The sequence below is a fragment of the Eleutherodactylus coqui genome, chromosome 1 (genome assembly GCF_035609145.1).
Source record: "Eleutherodactylus coqui strain aEleCoq1 chromosome 1, aEleCoq1.hap1, whole genome shotgun sequence".
Lineage (NCBI taxonomy): Eukaryota > Metazoa > Chordata > Amphibia > Anura > Eleutherodactylidae > Eleutherodactylus > Eleutherodactylus coqui.
In genome coordinates, this window is record NC_089837.1 from 218,056,646 (window position 1) to 218,082,176 (window position 25,531).

Sequence of the window (25,531 nt, forward strand, 5' to 3'; positions counted from 1 at the left end):
TAGCCAGCTGATAGAAGGTCACTGCTGTCGTCAGTGATGGGCTGCAGCAGTCATGTCAGCAGCAGGAAGGACACAGTAATTGTGATTTCCTAAAACACTCTTTTACTTGTAAGCACCTATAGTCACAGCTCGAATAGTAAATGTTTATTAGTAAATACCAAACACTTGGGGTAAAAAGTTTAGATGGCATTTCATCAGCCATCTTTGTTTTGCTCTGCCTAAGTTCCTCTAACATTTGGTATGCTTATTTCTGTTTTCCCATTTATGTGCACAGCACAGAAACAATCAGTTTGCATTTACCATATCAATCGTGTATCTTTTCCCTCTTTGACTACAATCAGATTAGCGCACACTGTTCTCCTCCTCCTTGTTGAAACCCGGTAATACTTTCTATATAATCAATGTAGTATACATTTAAGCCTCCTTCACACAGCCGACAAAGTCACGCGATTTTGTAGCATTGCAACAATGCTTCAAATTGCATGTATGTGAAGCCCATGCTTTCCTATGGGTTACATCACACATTCGATATTTTGTAGCATGCAACAACCCGACACAAAAACCTTGCGGCTCCGGCGATATGCCTGCGACTTGTGAGGTTTTGTAGCCCATGTTTCCCTATGGAGCCTTCCTCTCTGTTGCATCACATCGCACGAAAACAGCGTTTTCGTGCGATGTGATGCAACTTTGACAGAAGCAAATGCTACTGTCAAAGCTATAATCTAAGCCCTAACTGCAGGAAAAAAATACACATACATCACCTTAGACGCGCTGTCAGCCAGGCCGCAGCTTCTCCCAGGGTCCTGGCACGGATCTTCTTCTTCTCTTCTGGCCGGGGATTTAAAAATCCCCGCCTCCTGGAAGCGCTGGCTGTGATTGGCTGACGCTTAGCCAATCACAGCAAGTGCTCGATGAACGGCAGTGATTGAACCAATCAAGCCATTCATCAAGCACTGGCTGTGATTGGCTAAGCGTCAGCCAATCACAGCCAGCGCTTCCAGCAGCCGGGGATGTTTCAATCTCCGGCGGAAGATGAAGAAGATGATTAGTGCTGGGACCTTGGGAGAAGCTGCAGCGGCGCCCCAGACAGTGCCGGAGAGGTGATGTATACTTTGTAGCATCACATGCGACCTTGTACTGCTGCAAAATCGCAGTATTGCTGTGAGAAGATGCAGCGGTATTGCAACAATGCCGTGTCGCTTGTGTGAAGGAGGCCTTAAGCATAGAGGTATGTTCACACATGCAGATGTTTTATGCCGTTTTTGAAGCCAAAATCAGGTGTGGATCTTAAAAAGAGAGAAAGTTCAAAGATAACATACTATCGCTCCTCTTTTTTTAATTCTGCTTTTGGCTCCAAAAGCTGCATAGAAAAACCTTAACATAAACTGCATATGTGAACATACCCTAATGCCTCATGTCCACGAGCGGGTTGGATTCCACATGCAGGAGCCCGCAGTGGAATCCAACCATGCCCACAGCCAGTGACCCTGCTTACCTGTCCATGTCTTTCTTCTGTACTGCTGATGTGTGCGGAAGTGCTGCCCACTGCACCAGGGCGCATGCACAGTACAGATTTTTTTTCTTAAATCTACTGCTCTTCCCGCAGAATCTGTGGCTCACCCACAATGTCAACTGCAGACGGGGCCGCAAAACGGACGGCTATCATTGACTTCAAATGGAGCATGCTGCGATTTTTCATCCGCGAGTGAAAACTGAAATTGGTTTCTGCTCGTGTACATGAAAAATCATTTTTCCATAGCATGCTATGGAGGATTAATGTTGTGGAATCCAGAGCAGCACGCCTGCTCCAGATTCTGCAGCAGAAATCCTCCTGTGGACACGAAGCCTAAGGGTCGCTTCACACTGGCGAGGGAATCGCCGGATTTCCCAGCGCTGCGAGGCTGAGAAAAGTCACAAAATTATAAAGCCAATGGCTTCAAATGGCTCCATGTACATGTGCGATGTTTTAATGCTTGTGATGCAGCATTGAAAGAAAATTGCGGCATGTCCAATCTTTTTGCGATTTCTCCCATTCATTTCAATGGGGCGGCAGCAGAACCAGCCCCATTGAAATCAATGGGAGATGCTCGCGGTCTTCTGCCACCCCCGAAAATAATCCATGAAAAAAACAAATAAAAAATACTAATACTTCACCAGGGAAGCGCTGTCATCTCTGGCGTGTCTTCTTGCAGGTCCCGGCACTCTTCTTCTCCCTCTCTTCTGGCGAGGGATTTAAAAATCCTCACCCCCTTAAAGTGCTGCTCTGATTGGCAGAGGCAACAGCACCAGCCCCATTGAAAACATAGGGAGAAGATCGCGCAACTCTACCACAGCTGTGACAGCTTTGGCAGGGGATTCCTTCATCCCTGCGGGGAGTCCCCTCATCACTGAACACTGTGACAGCACTTTCACAGTATTCAGTGATGAGGGGACTCCCCGCAGGAATGAAGGAATCCCCAGCTGTGGTAGAGGAGCCAATCCTATCCCATTACTCAGCAAAATTTTGCCAGAATTGAACCAGAAGTTATAATTCTGAATCTAATATACATCTTCCAGATACTCCTGAAGACTTCCAACATAGCAACAGAACACAATAGTAATGCTACTAGTCACAATTTCTTCCCTAGCACTGATACTGCTTCATACTACTTCATCAACCCCAAACCACCACACCTAGCAAGAAACTACTTATTTCTCCATCCCTTTTTAACAAATCATTCAATATTCTCTACAGATCTCTTTTTAAACTTAAAACTCTTCCTCTCCAAACACACACAGCCTCCACAGACCCTATCTTATCTACACCTACTATCCCTCTCTCTGCTTCTCTTCACTGCTGGGGATATATGACAAAATCCTGGACGCTGTTAGCAAAGTCCCATCATCATACCTCCCTCCTATCACCAACCCACTTCTGCAAAAACTCCTCAAACATATAGATTTGACAGCTGTCCCCCAGTCACACTCTCTGGTCACTACACAATGCACTTTCTGTCTATAATAAACTCCTTAACATTCATCACCTCTTCATCTTCCTTAAACTTACCTTCATGGTTATAATATAAACATGATACCATTGGCTGTGATACTATTGAAGCCCTTCCCACATGCCACAGATTGGATCTAGGTGCTTGAAAATTTGATCAAGTGCATATCTTAGCGGCATCCTTTATTTTCTCGATTAGCATAACCTTACGATTTTTCCTTTTTGGTGGTGCAATTTGAATGTTGAGGAGTGTAATAATAATGCTGTCCTGGGATATAGACTGCAGATTATCCCACTTTGCTTCCTTCAGGTCAGAATGCTCTTAATGACGTATTTGCATGGAGTGCTGTCAAGTACATACTGTATGTAATCCCTAAAAAGTGATCAATTCTCCTCTAATTCTATTGCTAAACAAAATCATAAAAAGCAATATCTATTTATCTATCTGTCTATCTATCTCATATCTATCTATCTCATATCTATCTATCTCATATCTATCTATCTCATATCTATCTATCTATCTATCTCTGTGTGTCTGTCTGTGTCTGTCTATCTATCTATCTATCTATCTCATATATCTATTTATCTCATGTCTGTCTGTCTGTCTGTCTATCTATCTATCTATCCACGGGCGTAACTATAGGGGATGCAGGGGATGCGGTTGCTCCCAGGCCCACAAGCCTTAGGGGGCCCATAAGGCCTCTTTTCTCCATATAGGGAGCCCATAACTATGAATAAAGCATTATAGTTGGGAGCCCTGTTACAGGTTTTGTATTGGGGCCCAGGAGCTTCAAGTTACGCCTCTGTATCTATCTATCTATCTATCTATCTATCTATCTATCTATCTATCTATCTATCTCAGATCCATCTATCTATCTCTTATCTATCTATTTATATCATGCCTATTTATCTATTGATCAATCTATCTAATAATCTATTGCATATCTATCTATCTATCTATCTATCAATCAATCTATCTCATATCCATCTATCTATCTATCTATCTCATATCTACCATCTATCTCATGTCTATCTATTTATCTATCTAATATCTATCTATCTATATCATGTCTATATTTATCTATTGATCTATCTCATATCTATCACATAGCTAGATAGATAGATTGATAGATATCTATATTATGTCTATCTATCTAATATAAATCTATCTAAATATCTGTATATCTAGCTCATATCTAGCTAGCTAGCTAGCTCATATCTATCTATCAATCTCATATCTATCTATCAATCTCATATCTATCTATCTATCTAGCTCATGTCTATCTATCTATCTATATCATATCTATCTATCTATCTCATATAAATCTATCTATATATCTGTATATCTAGCTCATATCTATCTAGCTACCGTGTTTCCCTGAAAATAAGACAGTGTCTTATATTAATTTTTGCTAAAATATTTTTACCTTTTTTACATGTATAGCTGCCTGGACACTATTTAAATTGACTTTTTAAAATAACTGTTAGCAGGGCTTAATTTTGGAGTAGGGCTTATATTTCAAGCATCCTCAAAAAGCCTGAAAAATCAATCATTTTGCATCCTCCAAAATTCTGTCTTTTTTTCTGGGTATGTCTTATTTTCAGGGAAAGGGGGTAGCTAGCTCATATCTATATATCTATCTCATATCTATCTAGCTCATGTCTATCTATCTCATATCTATCTGTAAATATATATATATATCTCATATCTATCTATCTGTCTATCTATCTCATGTCCGTCTATCTCATATCCATCTATCTATCTATCTATCAATCTATCTATCTCATGTCTATCTATCTATCTATTTTATTATCAAGCTAATATTTATCTATCTATTAAAATATATTTATTCATTTACTTTCCTCCGTTTGTATTTAGCACTGGTCTCTTTTTACGGATTACTAGGTTTGTCATCAATGGACTTGGTGTTTTAAAATTCATAGCATCTGAACACTGTGGCACATTGATGAATTATCCTCAGCAGATGGCATAGAGAAAGCATATGTGCTAGAATGTAACAGGGGCCTGCATTTATATTGCTTGCACTGTGTGAGCAGTGTCAGACTGGGGTTATTTTAAGTCAGCGGAGAAAATGACTCTGCGGGCTCCCCCTCCATCCATAAAAAACATGTAAGGTTCACTTTTAGCTGCATCATGAACTTTGAAGGATGTGTCAGTAAGGTCAAATAGGAACTTGTGAATTAACCTATAAAAAGTAATGAAAAAATGATTGTGTCTAAAGTCAACTTAAAATAATATTAGTATTCTGGAGGGCTAGTCCAGCCTTATCTGTAAGCACAAGTCGTAAAACAAGCGGATACTAGGCTCCTGTGACATTTCTCTAAGAATGTGACTTATTTGCATAAAGTTACATGAAATGAATGCCATTGATATAAACTGGATCATGCAAGAAATACTTTTCTTTGCTTTGGAGTATCTGTGTTCACAAGTGTTCTTTATTGTGTTTATAAATTGATTAATTTGATTTATTTCTATACTTATTATCATCTAGTTAGAGCAATTTCTAGAAATAGAGGAAATAATAATTCATCCACATTAATTCATCCACAATAGATGTAATACATGATGACTTTATGGTAATAGAGGACTCCACACATTACTGTTGCTAATTTGAATGGCAGACACAGTTATTACTGAATATGCATTTATTCATAAACTGTTGGATATCACCAATGTGCAGTACTGTGTAAAAGTATTACGCAGGTGCGGGAAATACGCTGTACAATAAGAATGCTTTACAAAATAGAAATATTAATAGTTTATTTTTTTAATCGTTTTATTTTTATTAAAGAGATTTTTTCCATAGAAAAAAGAAGAGAGGGTTAGACCTCATGTCCACTGGAAAATTCGCAGACAATCCAGAGGCCAGAAGATCCTTATTACTCACCTGTCCAGACGCTGCGGGTCTCCCCTACGTCGCGGCCGGATCTTCTTTCGTCGGCCCGGTGGATGTGCTCGGCATGCGCCGTACACATTTTTTTTAAAATTCCTGCTTTCCCGCGGTTCCGTGGCAAAGCAGAAATTCAGCAGATACGGACACACTTCCATAGGCTTCAATGGAAGCCGCGGGAGTCGTCCATGCGGCAGACCCGCAGGAAAATGGAGCATGCTGTGATTCCTTTCCGTGCATGCGAACCGCACACCGGGAAAAAATTATTTCCGCATGCTTTTAGCTGCCCTACGGATAAATAAAATCTGCCCATGGGCATTGGGCCTTACACAGGGAGGGAGAAAAGTAAGAGGGAAGGAGAAAAAAGTAGAAGGATACAAAAAGGGGGAGAACTTTAAATAAACAGAAGAGGTACATTTCCAGGGCTGGGTGTGCAGTTCAGATTGACATACATTTTTTTTTGTCAGATGTCTAAACAGCATTCTACAAAGGGGAGAGCATTGCTATATCTTTTGGCGGGCCATGGTTGGTGCAGCAGAGCCCCGCCAAGCTTGTGTCTAACAGACCTAGCGCATGGGGTCCCTAGCTGTCCATCCGGTCGCCAACCTCACGAACCACGTCTATGTGGGGTTGGAGATCATGAAGTCTATCCATGGTGCCCATTAGGTCAGCCAGGAAGGATTCTTGATGTACCTTCGGGAGTAGATCTCCTCCAGGTGGAATGTTTTATTGACCGAGTTTATGACCTCTGAGGTTGAAGTAGGCCAGTCGACTTCCAGTGTCTTGCAATCGTTAATCGTGATGCCAGAATAATGTGAGAAGTAAAAACTGAGTAAAAATGGGACAGCCTGTTAGTGTTTAGGAAACAGACAGCCAGCGTTGGGTCCAGGGACACAAATAAACATGTCACAGAATGAATAAGGTTGAATATTGCATTCTAAAAGGAGCGGATAACTGAGCAAACCCACCACACATGAAGGAAAGTGCCCTTCTCCCTGCACCCTCTTCAGCACTCCTCAGAGATATCTTCATTCATTCTAGTTGAAGTCAGGTACCAGCGCATAAATATTTTCTATGAGGATTCCCAATGCTGAATTGATGCTTGAGGTTCATTTCCCACAGCTTCATCTGTGGGAATTTGTTTTGAGAGTCCCAAGCAAAGGTGCCCTTGTAAAATGTTGGGATCCCTTTAGCAGTGCTCGTAGAGAGTGAGAAGAAGATGAAAGCCACCTTGGGGAATCTTCAGAACCTTCAGCACAGAGAAGAGTTACCAAGATTGTGAGCGGTCTGCAAATCATATCCTATGGAGAACAGTTAAAGGATCTGGGAATGTTTAGCTTGCAAAAAAGAAGGGCTGAGAGGAGACTTAATAGCTGTCTACAAATATCTGAAGAGTTGTCACAGTGCAGAGGGATCAGCCCTATTCTCATTTGTACAAGGAAAGACCGTACACTTGGGGTGTCTATCTTTCAGGAAAAGTGTTTCCTGCGCAAAGAAGACATCTGCCCGGAGTCTCAAGGCCTTGTGCCAGCACAAACTTCGTTTATAGGGGCTTAACATTTAGTGATGAGGTGGAGATAGACATGTTTTATGGATAAACTTGATGTTGAGATGCCACCATGGTCCGTCAGGAAAATAAGACATCTGGAAAAAAGGAGAGACCACTTATGCCTAAATCTGTTGATGGGAGAGAGATGACAATGCGGATATTAGTTTACTGCCATTGTATAACTGCATAACACACTTAATTCGGGTCACACTTCATGCAGGTCAGAACTTGCGTGCCCTGCCCTTGCGTGCTAAAGAAAGTAATAGTTTATTTTTGTCAAATAACAAAATGCAAAGTGAATAAACAAAAGAATAAATGAAATCAATACTTGTTATGACCACCCTTTGTCTTTAAAACAGCATTAGTTTTTCTAGGTACACTTGCACACAGTTTTTGAAGGAAGTCAACAGTCCTTCTGTAGATGTGGGCTTGCCCAAATTCTTATGTCTCTTAATGTAATCCCAGACAGGCTCAATGGTCTTGAGATCAGGGCTCTGTGGGGCCAAATCACCACTTCTAGGACTCCTGGTTCTTATTTACTCTGATGATAGTTTTTTAATGAAAGTGGCTATATTTGAGGTTGTTGATCTGCTGTAGAATAAATTTTGAGTCAATCAGATGCCTTCTGTTTCTGAAATTTTTTTTTACTTTGCAGCATTTTTTCCATACCTGCCTAAAACATTTACACAGTACTGTAGCTCAGTATATAAAAATGTTAATTAGATAAAAGTACTTATTGATATTCAGTGTGAACGCATGATATTGACAAAAATGCTATTAATGTGTTTGTCTGTCTTTATAAGTGCTAGACTTTTCTTCAACTTCTAAAGTATGGCAATTCTAACAACTGCTTTGCCTCTTATTTGCTGCACCATAGGAGCCTGACACCACTGAAGTGAAGAGCGCCAATATCACAGATGAGCTTGATTCTACAACGGTATCCATTCCCTCTCACCCGCTTAACGTGGTTCTTTAACATTTCTCTGTGTTATTTCTTCAGTGACACAGTCCTAATCATTTCTATTTCCTTCTTTTTTTATCCTTGTGTACTGTGATCAGAATGGAGGATATAACAGGACTCCCTCAACTTACAATTATTCTCTTCCAGGGCAATAGAAATGGAAATGTGTCCTGGTGTGCCAGTCTACTAAATTTCTCTGCCAATCTACACAATCACAATAGGCACACTTACAAGGGGTTTAAAAGGAATCAAAAATGTGATTACTGCATAAGTCAGAAGCATATACTATCTCCCAGCACCCCTCTGATTGTTATCGAACACTTTACTCAGTTTACGTCCTGTATATTACATCCATTCATTTTGATAGAAAGAGGAACATAAAATAAGACAATCAGGATCTGAACATATTTAAAGTCAATGTCCACCCTAGAACACCATTATTTTTTCTTCTCTTTTTGTAGGTTAAACTTTTAATGCTGATTCCTTTCTCAATATATCTTTAAAGTGGTCAAATTTATAGGACTCTGATGAAGACCACCAAACATTCATTAAAAATATTCTGCTTACCTGCAGTCACCACTAGAGTTTAGGAGGGCACAGCAAGAATATGTTGTCATTCAGTTTAATGCATTTACATGATGTAGTTAGCTCCATCTAGTGTACGTGGCAGGCAGCCAGATTCTTATCCTTTATGTATATGTCTATACAGGGTATTTGGAGCTCTGCATAAAAAAATTGGAGATCTGGAACAAACCCTAGAAACTAATTGGCACATAATTATGACCTAAAAACAACATGATGACAAAAGATGGAGATTCACTTTAAAGGGAACTTTTCAGCAACTAAGTTATGGTGCTTCTGTTTTAGGTGATTAGAAGTCTAGAGAGCTATGTGTCATACTCAACCAGTTCCCCATTCCTATAGTGTCCCCTGGTAAAATCAGTGTGTGCCAACAGCTTGACACCTTCTGAGTGTGCATCTCCTATTCATCTCAAGCTGCTGGCATTTGTTGACTTTGCCAGGGGACCCCGCAGGAACATGGGACTAGGTGAGTATGACATAAAGCTCTCCGGACTACTCGTCACATGATATATAAGCACCATATATGAATATACGGTGTTTAGAGTTGCTGACAGGTTCTCTTTAAGAATGAGAGGGTTGTAGTCTTAATTACCACTGTAACCCTGCAGCTTTTTCACAACATTGCCAATCTTACCTTATTGTTCTTATGGAAGCGCTGTTTTCCTTTTTATGCTAGCATCGTCTAGAGTGACAGCTCTCTCCATATATCATTCTAGATGTTGCGAGAGGTAAGAGGCTGGCATGGCCCACCCAGTAACCTAGAGCCCCCTTTTCAAGTCAAACTTCAAAGTAATGTTTATTCTGAGATGTTGCAGCAGTTCACATTAAGACACACATGGGTACTGTGTACATACCTGTCCCAGGTTCATGCTGTTTGTAGTTCAGGCAGCATGAACCTAGTAACAGATTCTCCTTAATCTCTTAAGCACTACAATCAATGTTGGGAGGTGGTTGTGTTTGTTCTCCGTGAACCACACTTATACAGCTAGCATGAGACTCCCAGTGGTGTCTTGTGACAATGTTGTAAGAGTACTTTTGTCATGCTCTAACAAATATTTGTGCATATTATTGAAACATATTAGCATATACAAGGTGTAGTCAAGTGCTACATCTCAGTAATTGTGTCCTATATTCAAATAACAATAGTGTACTCGAATAGGAAGGTATGGATTCGCTACGTGATGGTATAGCACATGGACTCCCAAGAGCCCCAGAACATAGATTTCAATTTTCTGTTGTGGCCCCTGTAAGAGATAGAAGGTAAAACCCAACTGCAAAGTTGAAGAGCAGAATATGATAAGCAAAAATTCTCTTTCCGCATCTCTCTAAGTCCTGTGAGACTGCTGCTATGACTGAAATAAGGAAAGCATACTCAAGTGGCCTCTCTTTGCTACAATAGGAGCAGATTATCCAGGAAGTCTTGCATCATCATCTTCAAGATGATTTAGATACCAATCCACGTTGAGAATCCCTGGAATGAGCACGGGTCCAAAGATGTCTCAATACATGTATTGTAGCAGAAGAAGGCCACTTTGAGTATGCTTTTCTTACATCAGTTATAGCAGCGGTCCCGTACAACTTGGAGAGATGGAGAAAGTGGAGTTCTGCTTCTCATATGCTAGTCTTCAACTTTGCTATTGGGTTTTACTTTACTTACTCTCTTACAGGGGCCACACCACACAATTGAAATGCATGTTCTTGGGGCCCATGCATCACACCATCATGTAGCACTTCCATGCCTTCCTATGCAAGTACACTACTGTTATTTCAATATAGGACACCAGGACTGAGATATAGCGCTGCATCTGTCTTTTTGATTACAACCTGTAGAGACCACTTTTTAAGAATATTACATTTGGTGCTTAAAAATAAAAGACCTTTATTGGTACTCAATATAATAAACATAATTGAAAAAACAATTCTCGAATAAATCTTAGAAAATATATATGGATAATACCACTATAATCAAAACAACCCAAACACATTACAACCCCAATTCCCCCCAAAAGTTGAGGTGCTATGTAAAATGAAAATAAATGTACAGAAAATCTCATATAACCATATTTTATTCACATAGCAGAAGTTGAAAGTGAAATATTTTTCCATTTCATTTAAAAAAAATAACCCATTTAGAAATCAATGGCAGCAACACATCTCAGAAAAGTTGGCTGGAGGGTCAATTTTCTACTAACTGTAAAAAAAGGAGCATGTTAGAGACACAGAATCTCACAGAAGCAAAGATCTTCAGAGATTCGCCAATCTGTAAAAAAACTGCATCTCAAGATTGTGGAACAATTCAAGAAAAACATTCCTTAACATACAATTGTAAAGACTTTGAATATCCCACCCTCTATACCGGTAGTACATAATATCATCAAAACCCTCACCAATAGAAAACATTTGGCACATGATGGAATGAAAAATCCAGCAAAGATGACCAAGGACTGTTGAGCAGCGAGAATCCTACATCAGACAAGAATGGGACAATATATCTTTCCCAAAACTCCAGCATTTGGTCTCTTTACTCCCCAGACATTTACAGACTGTTGTAAAAAAGGGATGGTATACAATAGTAGACATGGCCCTGGCCCAACTTCTTTAAGCTGTGTTGTTGCCATCAGTTTCTAAATAAGTTAATTTGTTTTAAATCAAATGGAAAAATGTCGGACTTTCACCTTCTGATATTTCTTCTATGTACTAATGTGAATAATATAGTTAAAGGAGATGTCTCGAGGCAGCAGTGAAATTTTTTTTTTGCCCAGTCCCCCTTCTTCAGCATACATTACTAAGTACCAATGTAAATGGCTTTTAAAGCCGGTTCCTACTTACAGTTCTGGCGTTTCATGAACTTATAAAAAGTTTCCCAAAGATGGCCGCCGCTTCTTCTCCCTGCGCTTGCTTCAGCCCGACGTGCTCGCTCCCGAGACGCCGGTCACGCTTCGTATTAGCAGGGAGCTGTCCAGTGCTGATCCTTTCCCCCTGCACAAGTAACCCAGGCTTCGTAATAGCAGGGAGCTGTCCAGTGCTGAATTCTCAGCAGAAGGTACTGTAATGCCTCCCTGCAATTCACTTTCCACTGTTTTAGATGAAATAGTTTTTTCACCTAAATATATATGTGTGTGTATATATGCGTGTACACATTTTATATATATATCTTTATATATATAGATAGATATATATAGTATACGTGTGTATGAGTATACGCATACGCGTATTCGTGAGTGTATATACACACACACTATATATATATACCCACACGTGTTTGTATATATGTGTGTGTATATATGTGTGTGTGTGTGTATATATGTGTGTGTATGTATATATATATATGTGTGTGTATGTGTGTGTGTATGCATGTGTGTGTGTGTATGTATGCATGTGTGTGTGTGTGTGTGTATGCATGTATGTGTGTGTGTATGCATGTGTGTGTGTGTGTGTATGCATGTGTGTGTGTGTGTGTATGCATGTGTGTGTGTGTATGCATGTGTGTGTGTGTGTGTGTGCAGGCCCCGGCGGCAGGCTCCGGGGGCACTGCGGCAGGCTCCGGGGGCATGGCGGCGGCAGGCTCCGGGGGCATGGCGGCGGCAGGCTCGGGGGGCAGCGCGGCGGCAGGCTCGGGGGGCAGCGCGGCGGGGGCACTGCGGCAGGCTCGGGGGGCAGCGCGGCGGCAGGCTCGGGGGGCAGCGCGGCGGCAGGCTCGGGGGGCAGCGCGGCGGCAGGCTCGTGGGGCAGCGCGGCGGCAGGCTCGGGCGCAGGGCGGTAGGCTACGGGGCAGGGCGGTAGGCTAACACATCACCCCCGACCCCTCACTTACATGGGCGGCTTCTAGGCAGGGCTTCTCGGCTGGGCGGCTGTGCTTCTCGGCTCCGCGCGGCTGTGCTTCTCGGCGCTGGGCGGCTGGGCTTCTCGGCTCCGCTCGGCTGGGCTGGGCTTCTCGGCTGGGCGGCTCTGCACCTTCCTCTAACAGAGGATGGTAGCAGAATGGCCGCTCCAGCGCGCTCCCGAGAGGTTACAGCTCTTCTGCGCATGCGCAGAAGAGCTGTAGCGGCTAACACACTGAAGCGGCTCGTGCTGAGCAGAAGACCGGACTGCGCACGCGCGTCTAAAAAAGCAAGCCGCCAGCGATTTTAGACGGAACCATGGAGACGAGGACGCCAGCAACGGAGCAGGTAAGTGGAATAACTTCTGTATGGCTCATATTTAATGCACGATGTACATTACAAAGTGCATTAATATGGCCATACGGAAGTGTATAACCCCACTTGGTTTCGCGAGACCACCCCTTTAAATGAGATTTACAAATCATTGTATTCTTTTTATCTTTAAATTATTTTGCATTTTACACACTGCCCCAACTTTTTTTGTAATTGGGATTGTATTTATGACAAACAGTGACTGGTATTTTAATGAAAAAAAACTATTTAAGAATCTGCTATTTATGCCTAATGGTACATTTGATGGACGTAGTTCAGGTCACATGTAATATCTAGGCTTGATCCTCACTTTCCATAATTTATCACTGTTCACAGTGCTTTCAGCAGTGTTTCTAGTGAGTAGGTTATGGGTGGTTGTAAATATTAAATATATTTTGGTATCAGTCCATATAGTGTGAACTAATTTCTCTTCTTTATTTATTCTTGACTTCTTTAGTTAATTTCCAAATTGTTTCAATACAGCAGATATATAAATGTGAACCAACCACAAGTGATTACACATATCCTTCCTTTCCAATTACTTGTTACAATACTTTTATGAAATTCACAGAAAAGGGAATTGATACTCATATTAATCAAAATGTTGTCTCCTGGAAAGATCTTTGCATTCAGCAGTTAACGATTTAAAGGAACACATCATGTCTCCACAGAACCGTGAACTAAGTTATGATGCTGTTGGGGGAGCTGAGTCTTTTTTATACTCACCAGCTCGTGCAATGTAGCGGTGCCCCCCTCTGAAATTTAGCGTCCCATGTGCGCACTGCCCCATGGACTTGCACGAGACTCTAAAAAGAGTCAGATTTTGATGCCTCCACCAACTTCAGAGAGGGGAACTGCGAATCGCGGGAGTGGGTGAGTATATAAAATACATCACCTGACTCCTTGTTACGCCCCCTAACAGCACCAGAACTTAGTTTATGATGCTGCATGGACCTGAAAGGTTCCCTTTACAAAGAAAAATGTAAAAATACCTTGAGACAAACCAACTGACATTTTGATCATTTTATTACAATTACATTTGCAGCAAAATGGTCTTCATCTGTTTTTCTAGCAGATGTGACTCATGATCAGTCTGTATTAAATCTACAGCATATGAATGTTGCAGATAAGAACACTGATCATTGCAACCTGGAAAAATTAATAATTGCATAATGGTTCAAGTAGAGCTGATTGGTTCCTTCACTTGGTGCATTTGCACATGCAAAATTCGTGTGCACAGTGTGCAGAGAATAGCACCCTTTGATTGCAATGGGTTTGGTCTTATTTCCTTTTTTTGTGCACACAGGAAAATAGAACCTGCTCTATTTCCTGCACAATTGTTCCCCAAAAACCCCCATTGAAGCCAGTGGTCACACATGCTTCGCAACTCGATCCCACCACCAATGTTCACATGTAGCAGGTGATTCTCCCTATTGTGCAGACCAGCCAATGAGAATCACAACACTAGAGGAAATGTCTTCTCACTAGAGATGAGCGAGTATACCTTCTAAGGCACATTACTCGAGCGAGTATTGCCTTAGCCGAGTATCTCCACGCTCGTCTCTAAAGATTGGGGGGGGGGGGGGGGGAGTGGCGGGGAGGAACGGAGGGGAGATCTCTCTCTCCCCCCTACTCCCCGCCGCAACTCACCTGTCACCGGCGCCAGCCCCCGAATCTTTAGAGACGAGCGGGGAGATATTCGGCTAAGGCACTACTCGCTCGAGTAATGTGCCATAGCTAGTATACTCGCTCATCTCTACTTCTCACCAGTTCTGAACACATTAAATGCATGCTTTGCAGATGAGTGATGGAATAATCCTCCATAGTGGCAGCTATTGGAATGGTAGCTATGAGTCAATATACAACCTTTTTTAACCCCTTCACGACCAATGACGTACCGGTACGTCATGGAGTCGTGGGGTATTTATGAAGAGAGGTTGCGTGGCAACCTCTCTTCATACAGTGCGGGCATCAGCTGTTTATAACAGCTGCCACCCATGGGCAATAGCCTCGAGCGGCCGCACGGCTGATCGCGGCTATTAACCATTTAAATGCCACTGTCAATTCTGACGGCGGCGTTTAAGTCCCGCACGGTCCCCCCCCCCCCGCGCGGTGAGATCGGGGGAGCCGTGCAGGTGTCATGGCAGCCGAGGGCCTAATGAAAGGCCCCAGGGCTGCCTTAACAGACTGCCTATGAAGCCATCCCCGTGGGGTTGCTTGATAGACTGCCTGTCAAAAAGCAGTATGACGTAGTGCTGCAGCATTACGTCATACTGTAGGAGCGATCAAAACATCGCATCTTAAAGTCCCCCAGGGGGACTTCAAAGTAATGTAAAAAAAAAAATCAATAAAGTTTTTTTTAATTGAAAAAAAAAGTTGTAAAAGTTTAAATCACCCCCTTTTGCCATATCTATTATTAAAAAATCTGAATAATAAATTAAAAATATGTATTTGGTATCGCTGCGTCCGTAAAAGTCCGAACTATCAAAGTAGCGCATTATTTTTCCCGCACGGTGAACGTCGTCCAAAAAAAAAACGCGCGCACAAAATGACGGCATAAAATAATTGAAAAAAATGTAATGTCTTTGAAAAAAAAGTATAGTAAAAAATAAACTATACAAGTTTGGTATCGTAGTAATCGTACCGACCCATAGAATAAAGTTATCATGTCGTTATTGTTGCCGTTTGTGTGCCGTAGAAACAAGACGCACTAAAAGATATCGAAATGTTGTATTTTTTTCATTTTAAAAGTTTTTCAGTACATTATATGGTACTTTAAATAGCACCATTGAAAAATACAACTCGTCCCGCAAAAAACAAGCCCTCATACAGCGACGTCGATAAATAAATAAAGGAGTTACGATTTTTTTAAAGGGAGGAGGAAAAAACGAAAATGGAAAAAGAAAAAGGGGCGCGTCATTAAGGGGTTAATAGGCCTTACAATATGACTAAGGATATGAGCAATATAGCCATGTACATACAGAAATGGGCATATTGTGTTCTGGATTACATTACTAGTCATATTGTAAGTCCTGTTAAAGGGTTGCATATTGATTCATAGGGCAGCTATCATTCCAGTTGGTTGTACTGTGGAGGATTATTCCAGTACTCATTTGCATGGCTCTTTTCCCAGGAAGCATTGCATGGCCTGTGTAAGACTCTACACCATCCATACTCTTCCATGTGGTGCGCCAGACTCACATGGAAACTTTGAGAAGGAGTCAAAAGAACACAAGGGGGTACCTTAACAAGTAACATGTTTTAAAAATATGATTTGAATGGGAATCTTAATATTTATTGTGTGAGCGAAAAGAAACTTAATATTTAATTTTGAGACAACCTGTTGAATTTGACACATAAAAATGTCTTCTCCAAGCTTGAACTTTTATGTATATGATCAACTCCACCATGATTACACTGGTGTTATACGGTGATAGCAACCCAACCACGCAAAGTGATCATGGTTGGCATTGCTACATCTGTAAGTTGTGCACACACAACCCACTAAATTTGCTCCACGATCTGAAGATAATTTCTCTTAAAACCAAAGCCTTATTTTTATCCTTTATCCCAAACTTTTGATACTGTGTCAACGATCATTTGTGGGTAACCTGTTGTAGTTCAAACATTTAATGCTTTTAATAAGCAGCTGTATTATGGAGACGGCAGTGGGGTCAGTTCATCTCTCGGCAGAGTCTTTCTGCTGGAAACTGTATACTATGGGGAGAAATCATTCTTTGAGCTGTGAACTGTACAGGTCAGGGCATAAAATACATGTTATTTCAGTAGACAAGAGCGAGGATAAGCTCAGTCAGTGGTGGACAGTTATGGAAACTGCTCCTAACTGCAGAAAGCTTGAACTCTTTCCATGGTAATCAATAAGTGAGAGAGCGTAGATATGCTCAGTTACTCTTAGGGTAAAGTTCACACAGAGGCGTAAATTCTGCATGTATATAGAATCTCTATACATCTATATATCCAATGATATGATTTTGGGGTGACCTTTTCTGAAAGAATATCGAAATAACAATTACATTCTTTGTTTGTAGGCAAAAGTACATCAAATTTGGATACAGGAATATGAGGTTGTAAAAAAAGTTATAACCCTAGTATCCATGCTCCTTATTTTAATTTGCTCTACTGTACTCATTGGTGTGGGAGACACCCATGCCATGTTTGAACAGGTGGGGCATTCTAATGAATGGCCAGCCTAATTTGTCCACAGTGTTATGGATTAACACCACAAAATTATGCTGTGAATAGTGCAATTTAACCAGGGGCAATGGAGAATTTGCATGCACCATCGACTCCTGTGGAGCCTCGGGGTGCAATTGCAGCCCAAAATAGAACATGTTACATATTTTTACCATGAGAGAAAATCTCACAGAAAATTGTCCAATGTGACTGCACCCATTGAAGCCTATAGGATTTAATGGTTGCAGTTCCTGCGTCTGATTTTTCACACGCAAAAACGTGCGCAATAGCACTCATGTGAAGGGAGGCCTTGCTGCGGAATTCCTACTGCAGTGGATACAGCCCACGTGACCCTAAAAGATCATTGTTATTCAATATATCACTGGCTCTTGTATTATAACTATACGGTGAAGAGTAAGCATAGTATAAAAACTACAGACCACCATGAATACTATTTTTCATACAGCACAATTTGTTGTTTAGGTTGGCACAGTATCAAAAGTTTTTAAAGGATGAAAATAAAATGTTGGTTGAGAGAAATTAGCCTCACAGGGAGCAAATTATAGTGGATTGTGTTACCAGAGTCTATAAGTGCAAGCAGAATGTAATATTATTATACACCCTCCTGTTGGCTATATGGAGCTAGTGTTGGATGGACAGCATGTTGGTGAATTGAATATACAAACCATATACAGGTATACTGTACAGATCTATACTATGTTTCTACTCTTCTTTTAAACCCAGACATTTTTATTTAAATTGGAAATGCACATAGAATTCTATGTAGATGTTACAATATTTGTTCCTTGAAGGGTTGTGCGGCTGACATAAGACCAGAAATTATACAAGGAGCAAAGCAGTTTGGCCTCTCCAGAAACAGCCACATGGCGTTTGCATTTGATGACACCAAAGTGAAGAACACGTAAGTCAAGTCATGTGTTGACTTCATTAAACGAGGTGTCCAAGATTCTAAAAAGAGTTATTTTTTCTCTAGAATCAGCACCACTATTGTCCATATGGGGTGGGGGCTACAGAACTAAGCTGCAATACCAGCACAAACAAGAGTTGCACTAATTCTGGAAAAAGACAAACCCATTTTCTAATCTTGGAAACCCGTTTAATACAAAGTCCAGTGTTTGAATGTGTTATGTTTCTGTGCTTTGCTGTGGTTTTATTATATTATTATATACTTACAGCCTATCAATAGAACTTGAGCTTCGCACTAAGGCAGACTCAGGTTTGATCTTCTACATGGCTCGGATCAACCATGCTGATTTTGCTACAATTCAGATTAAAGATGGAATGGCACACTTTAGATATGACCTTGGAAGTGGAGACACTACCACAATGGTTCCTCAAAGAGTGAATGATGGAGAATGGCATAAGGTAGATATCAATTTAAACTATCAATAGCAGAACTATTCAGCTTTGCACTGGACTATTTTATGTAACTGTTTTTTGTTTGTTTGTGTGTGTGTGTGGTTAAAAGCTTTGTTTGCTACTGATGTGAAGCCAATGTAATAAAGTACATTCAGTTCATGTCGAGTAAAGAAAAATGACTGCGTTGTTATGACAGAAATTTGACGTCTCACCCGTGGTGTCCTAAACAGGGGTGTAACAATAGGGGCTGCAGGGGATGTGGTTGCACCCGGGTCCAGGAGCCTTAAGGGGTCCATAAGGCCTCTCTTCTCCATATAGGGAGCCCAGTACTATGAATAAAGCATTATAGTTGGGGGCCCCATTACAGGTTTGCATTGGGGCCCAAAAGCTTCAAGTTATGCCTTTGGTCCCAAAGATATTTTAATTAAAGAGGTTATCTGGTTAATGAACAACCAAGCTTCAGTAGGACCCCGTGTATTAAAATAATAAAGTAAACTATGGTTACCTCTCTACGGCCACCGGGTTTCAGCACCACTGTCCTGCTGTGGTCCCATTGATTGCTGTGACAGATGATGTCACAGGAATCAGGGGACTGCTGCAGCATCACCACTCGTTTTTCTGGCTTTGGTGCTCGTATCTTGAGTCCTATGATGCGAGGAGTTCAGTAACACGACGCTGCAGCCTCTAATTTGCTGCAGTGGTCACCTGATTTCCTCTAACATCATCTGTCATAACAATTACTGGGGCTAAAGCGCTGGATCCCGGCAGCTGCGGAGTAAATATACTTCACTTTATTATTTTAATACAGGGGGTCCTATTTAGATTTTTTGCGAACATGTCCAATACGATAGGTCCTAAGTAGCTGAAACCCAGTATAAAACCTTCAGAAGATCCTAATTTACGATGTGCAGATTGGTCCAGTCATTTGGCCGTGCATAAATAACAGGCAACAGAAATTCATCTTTATGTATACAAAGATATATGATTCTATTACTCATAGATTCCCTCTACCCAAATGTGATCTCCAGGCATGTCGTGAATGGTAAAGGTCACTCCTTTAGTCAGGTTTGTACGTTCGGCTATACCAATTTCCAAAATGATAGTGTGCCAAAACCATTCAGCACTGCACAGGGATTTTCATTACTGTAAGGTCATATTTATACAGGCGACCGCGATATGGTGTTTGCCAATGTGAGTTTTACACGCCATTGTGCGGCATTTTACATTCCCAAACACCTCGCATCGCTTCTGTGTAATTGCAATCTTCAGGCACTTGTTTCACGCATGTCAGAGGATCGCAAGTGTTACCCATTCATTTCACATCACATGATAGGCGAGTGCCATGCGATATCTTTAAAGGTCCCATTGAAAACAATTAGTGAAGCATTCCCAGGGAACATCAAAATATAGAACATGCTGCAATTTTTAACCTCACAGCATCGCTGAGAGGGAAAAAAAATCGGTTATGTGAATAACTCTATTCAAAATAACGGAATTCATATTTGTATAAGTTTTGTGCATTTCGTAACTTCCAAAATTCTCACTCGTGTAAATGTAGTTTGAGGATTTCTAATTTTCAGCAAAGAAAATCTACTGCAGACTTGCTGCAGAACTTTTAAAAAAATCTGCATTTATTGAATGCAAATTTTGCAATGAATTGTGCTACCATTTCACCCCACTTATTGAAAGGGGTTGAATGTACAATGAAAGTCCATAATATAAGATGAAATGGTAAAGATTTAAACTCTGCACTGCATATCAATTGCCACAGTGTGGTTGACAAATCTCATACACTCTGCTGGTACTGCAATACACTGCGGATTTTCCACATGTAAATCTATTACTGAAAGCTATAGCATATAAATCCCGTTTGGACATATCCTAAAACTCAGGCGCAACATCGTAAACATGTGGTCATTCAATTCAGGAGAGCTTTGCTGAAAATGTTATGCCAGAGATTTCTAGTGACTAAAACCGCAGGGCAAAATTAATTTTAGACACTTGAAGGAGAGCAGCAAGTCCCTTACTTTTTTAAAAGACAGTTTTTCTTGACTCCTAAATTTCCCTTTATGACCCTCCAACATGTATATATGCAAGCAGCTAATTTTTTAAATACCTTCCTACCCTTGTTGGATAATGAGACTATAAAGTTTGCACATAACTATACATAGGGGGTTGGTCTGACTAAGCACACCAGGAAACTGAAAAATTGGCCTTATAGTCTTCAGCAACAAGTCAGATGCCAGTGTAGTACCCCAGAGTCTAGGTCCCGCAGCACTGTCATTGCTACCTCATGTATATATGTATTTGTAAATGTGTGAAATTATGGGCATATCACTTTAAATGGTCAGTAATGTGTTAACTTTTGGTGTTCCTACCACCTAACACTAGATGACTGCGCAGAATGCACCCTAAATCTGCTCTCACGCCTGCTAGTCACCCCTAGCTAGCCTGGGATTGGGTAGTCAGTTTTTCCCTGGCTTAGAATTTGTTGACAAGAAAGGTATAAAAGGTAGAGAGTGGGCAGGGTTAATCAGTCTAGTCCAGGCCTGGAGAGAGACCAGAGGAACCTGAGATAGAGATCAGGGAGGAACAAGGCAAACATCTACAATAGCCAGTGCGGTGGGCAGCTTAAACATCTAAAGTGTGAGTACAAAATCAAGTTTATACTGGAGGGTCAGTAGGAGAGAGAAACAAAAACAAGCAATGTTAAGCCAGCCAGCAAGTCACCGGTTCACCCTTTACAGTACAAGTCAGCTAACTGAAACTATAGTGAATGATCTAAATAATGTCACCGCAATGAAAATGGTAACAGCTATTGGGACAAAGAACTCTCCTTATAAAGTTTGGAATTGTTTTTCATCTAAAGTCTGCTTCCTGAAGTGCTTCCCACCACCTACAACATCTGCACTAAGGTACCACAATAACTTTTCAGGGACAAGGACTACTACCCACATTATTGTTTATTTCTCCAATTTTTATACTTTTATTATTTCTGTCTGGAATGGCTCGCTACCAATATATGGACTGGTATCGTGACAACTAACATCTTCCCCTACCCGAATCCACGGGTAACAGATCATAACAGCTGCCAATCATTTATTTTATTTAATTTATAATTTTTGCCACTGGTGTAAATCGGCCTAGTAGACCACCATTTTTGCCATCTACCAGGAGGAGCAGTAGAGCCACCATTGATAACCATCTATTGACAATGGCCGCATAACGGGACAAAACAAAACCCCTGATTTCAATGGTTTCGTTTTCATTGGTAGTATTATCGTGCATTATTACTATCTTTCTGCAGTTTTTTAAAAACTTGCGCACTATGAAGCAGAGTTTGAATGGCCTGAAAAAAAACAAAAAAACCCAGTTCATGCGCAACTATGCTCCATTCCAGTGAGTGCAGTTGCGCATACACCCATGTGCTTTTGCCCTTAGTTTGAGCTACATGTAAGGCCAGGCTCACAGGGTCATAAACAGAAACTGCTGCAAGCTCAGTGTGTTTCAGCTGTGAGCCCGCCCGTGACACTGTGTACTTCCACAAAACTGTACTGCGCATGACCGCGTACTCACGCAGGCGATCATGTGCAGTACACCTGTTTGGTTTTTTTGTTTAGTTTTTCCACGCCATCGCTTAGTCATGACATGTCTGCCCGCAGCCCATACACAATTACAAGATGAATCCTATCTTTTCTCGCCCGCTAATAACCAAACCATTGAAACCAATGGTTTTGTTTTGTTCCGTTATGCAGCCATGAATATCACAGCTTCATAACGGGACTAAATTACGTGACCATAGAGTACAATGGGCTCTATGTCGCGTATATCCGTGGTAAAATAGAACATACTGCGTTCTATTTTCCACTTGCAGATTATGCTATTCGGGCATGCCATTGTGTTCAGAACTACGTAAGGCAATACAATTGATGGTGAGCAGACAGATCCCGCGGAATCCGCAATTCAAATCCAGTCGTGTGGGACCGGCTTAAGCGGGGCATCACTTCTTTGTACAGCCACCTTATTCATAGACATGTTGGAATGGAAGAAGCATTGCTCCCCGGGTAGTGCTCAGCCTGAAGATCTACCTTCAGACACTAAACTGCTACAGAAAATATATTACAGAGCTTGAGCACTAAACAGATTACAGAACCCGATTTCTCCTTTGAGATAAAGCCTTGCTGGCTGCTTCTTTTCGCAACCGCTGCCTAGAGAAGCAAGGGTTATTACTTGTCAACACCATTATATAATCTGACTCGCGGTAAGGGGAAATCAAGAATATTCTGGAAAGCGTTCATGAAGAGGTTACATTGTTTTATGACATTAGTCGGCTGATCCATATGCTTTGGTCTAGCGATTGCCTATTATCTACCATGCATTAAATAAAAATAGAATTTGAAGGTTGCAAAAGGTGATATGTAATAGACTGTACGATTCCCCTAGTACAAATGAGGCGATTTCACGGCGGATCTATACAGCTCCTATTTAAGCAGAATAACATAGGCAAGCGTTCTAGATTTTTGATTAATAACTTTCCCCATGAATTGAAATCAAGCATGTTTATTGATTTTTTTTTAAATAGAAATAGCATTTCATTAAAGCTGACGGTCACTGTGAAGGGTAAACAGGTTCACAAATGGCGCAAATGATTATATTGAGTGTGTTATTTTGCTTTTCATCTTGTAAGCGGCTTTATCAGTCAGGCTTTGTTCATATGGCCAATAAAAAAAGTTAGTAAATTCATTTAGCGCGTGGTAATATATTAGTCATGTGATCTCAGTCCTGTGCCTGCAGAATCTAGTAATCAGCTTAACATAATGAAATCTGCATAGAAAGTTCAAAAAATTCTGTGTTAAAAGGAAATGATTTTCCATGACTTCCAGTCTGTGCAAGACGTCCTCTGACTTGTATTAAATATGTTTTTCCTCCAAGATAAACATATTCAGAACAAAGCAAACAGGATATCTATTTGTCGATGGAATTGCAAACAGTACAAACAGTCCAAAGAAAGCAGACATTCTGGATGTGGTGGGCATGTTGTATGTTGGCGGACTGCCTATTAATTATACTACCAAGAGGATTGGCCCGGTAAGACCATAGTCTGATGTTATGTTTCCTCTGTGCTTTATTGTGCATGCTGCAGGTCAGACTATTTTTATTACCTTTTAAGCTGTGACTATGAAAGAACCCTTTTTAGAATACATTTGTTTCTTGTTGTTTTGTACAGTTCCTTTCAGACCACGTATTTTCTATTTTAATGGTTTGCAACAATGAGAAGTAATCTGTGCTACAATGTGTTGTTTTTCAGGTTACTGCTATTCAGATAATAGCTTGTATAATTCACTCCATCTGATTATTTTAGCATATGGTTTATGTTGTCGAAAGAAATGTGTTCTATAAGTCGATCTCTCCCATCATCTACATTGTAGGCACATTTATCGATAATGTCCTAAAAAAAACAACATTTTGCATATGGAGAACGAGTCATTTAATTTGGAATAAATAGCACCAAATTTATCAAGATAATGTACATCACATAATGTATAGTCACAACATACGGTGTACATATTTTTGGGAAATGTCTTATACTCGCTGGCGTCTTGGTCCCTGGCGCTGGACTCCCCAGCGCTGCGGAAGGCTGCAGTGTCCTCCATGCTGACAGAAGATTCTCTTCTTGCTAACAGGGCTCTGAATACCCTGCCTCCAGCAAGTGAGCGCTGTGATTGGATCGAGCGCCAGGCAATCAGAGCCGGTGCTCAATAAACCAATCACAGACGTTCAGTGATGTCATTCACTGAACGGCTGAGAATGATCAAGTGCTGCTCTGATTGGCTGGCGCTCAATCCAATCACAGACACGGCAGCCTGCCGCAGCACCAGGCAGGCCTGCGCGAGGGACCAAGACGCCAGCAGCTAGGTGAGTATTGCTGGGTTTTTTTTCACCTATTGTAGCTCGGGCTTATTTTCGGAGAAGGGCTTTTATTTTTTGCACGCCCACTGAAAATCAGGGTAGGGCTTATTTTCGGGGAACATCATATATATGGCGCGAAAAATAAAAGCCCTCCTCTTAAAATAATCCCTATAATATAATATATATATAATGTTACAGAAGGTATGGTTCTTGCATGCTATTTTGTATAGTATGGTATATTTAAGTACCTTGCCTTCTGTAAAGGCCCATTTATACTGGACGAGTATTGGGCAAACTATGCCCGACACTCGTTCCCGTGTCTCTGCGCTCCCGTGCTCCTGCAGGGGAGCTAGCACAGCTGGCTTGCACACGGAGCGACCAGCAGGGGGCGGGGTAGTGCAGGAGATTTCTCTCCTCTCGCTCGCCCGCCCCTCTTCATTGAGATACACAGCGGTCATTCGCTATTGAACGGCCGCTGTTTAAACTTTACAATGAGCTTCATCGCTCATCTTTTACGCAGCATAAACGATGAGCGCTGAAGCTCATCGTTCATCGTTCTGTTAAAATAGCCGCTGTTTAATAGCGAATGGCCGCTGTGTATCTCAAAAGAGAGGGGCGGGGGAGCAAGAGGAGAGAAATCTCCTGCACTGCCCCGGCCCCTGCTGGCCGCTCTGTGACCAAGCCAGCTGTGCTAGTTTCCGTGCAGGAGCACAGGAGCGCGGAGACACAGGGGCGAGTGTCGGACAGTGTAAATGGGCCTTCTCTTTTTCTTGCCTGTTCTGCTACTTTTAAAATGCAAGAGATATACACAAGATCTTGTGAAGGGCAACTGTTCACTGATTGCCCCAACACATTGTTCAAACT

General features: G+C 41.3%; 1 protein-coding gene across 7 annotated transcripts in view; it reads left to right on the plus strand.

The window, feature by feature from the left end:
* Positions 1–25,531, plus strand: part of LAMA2 (laminin subunit alpha 2) — an 834,596-nt gene that overhangs the window by 788,200 nt on the left and 20,865 nt on the right. For 6 of the 7 annotated variants that reach the window (XM_066605535.1, XM_066605536.1, XM_066605538.1 and 3 more), the window contains 4 exons: positions 8,325–8,384; positions 18,190–18,299; positions 18,574–18,763; positions 23,690–23,845. In XM_066605535.1, the coding sequence (XP_066461632.1) occupies positions 8,325–8,384; positions 18,190–18,299; positions 18,574–18,763; positions 23,690–23,845 (516 nt within the window). The remainder of the gene's footprint in view (positions 1–8,324; positions 8,385–18,189; positions 18,300–18,573; positions 18,764–23,689; positions 23,846–25,531) is intronic. The other variant, XM_066605537.1, reaches the window with a different exon arrangement.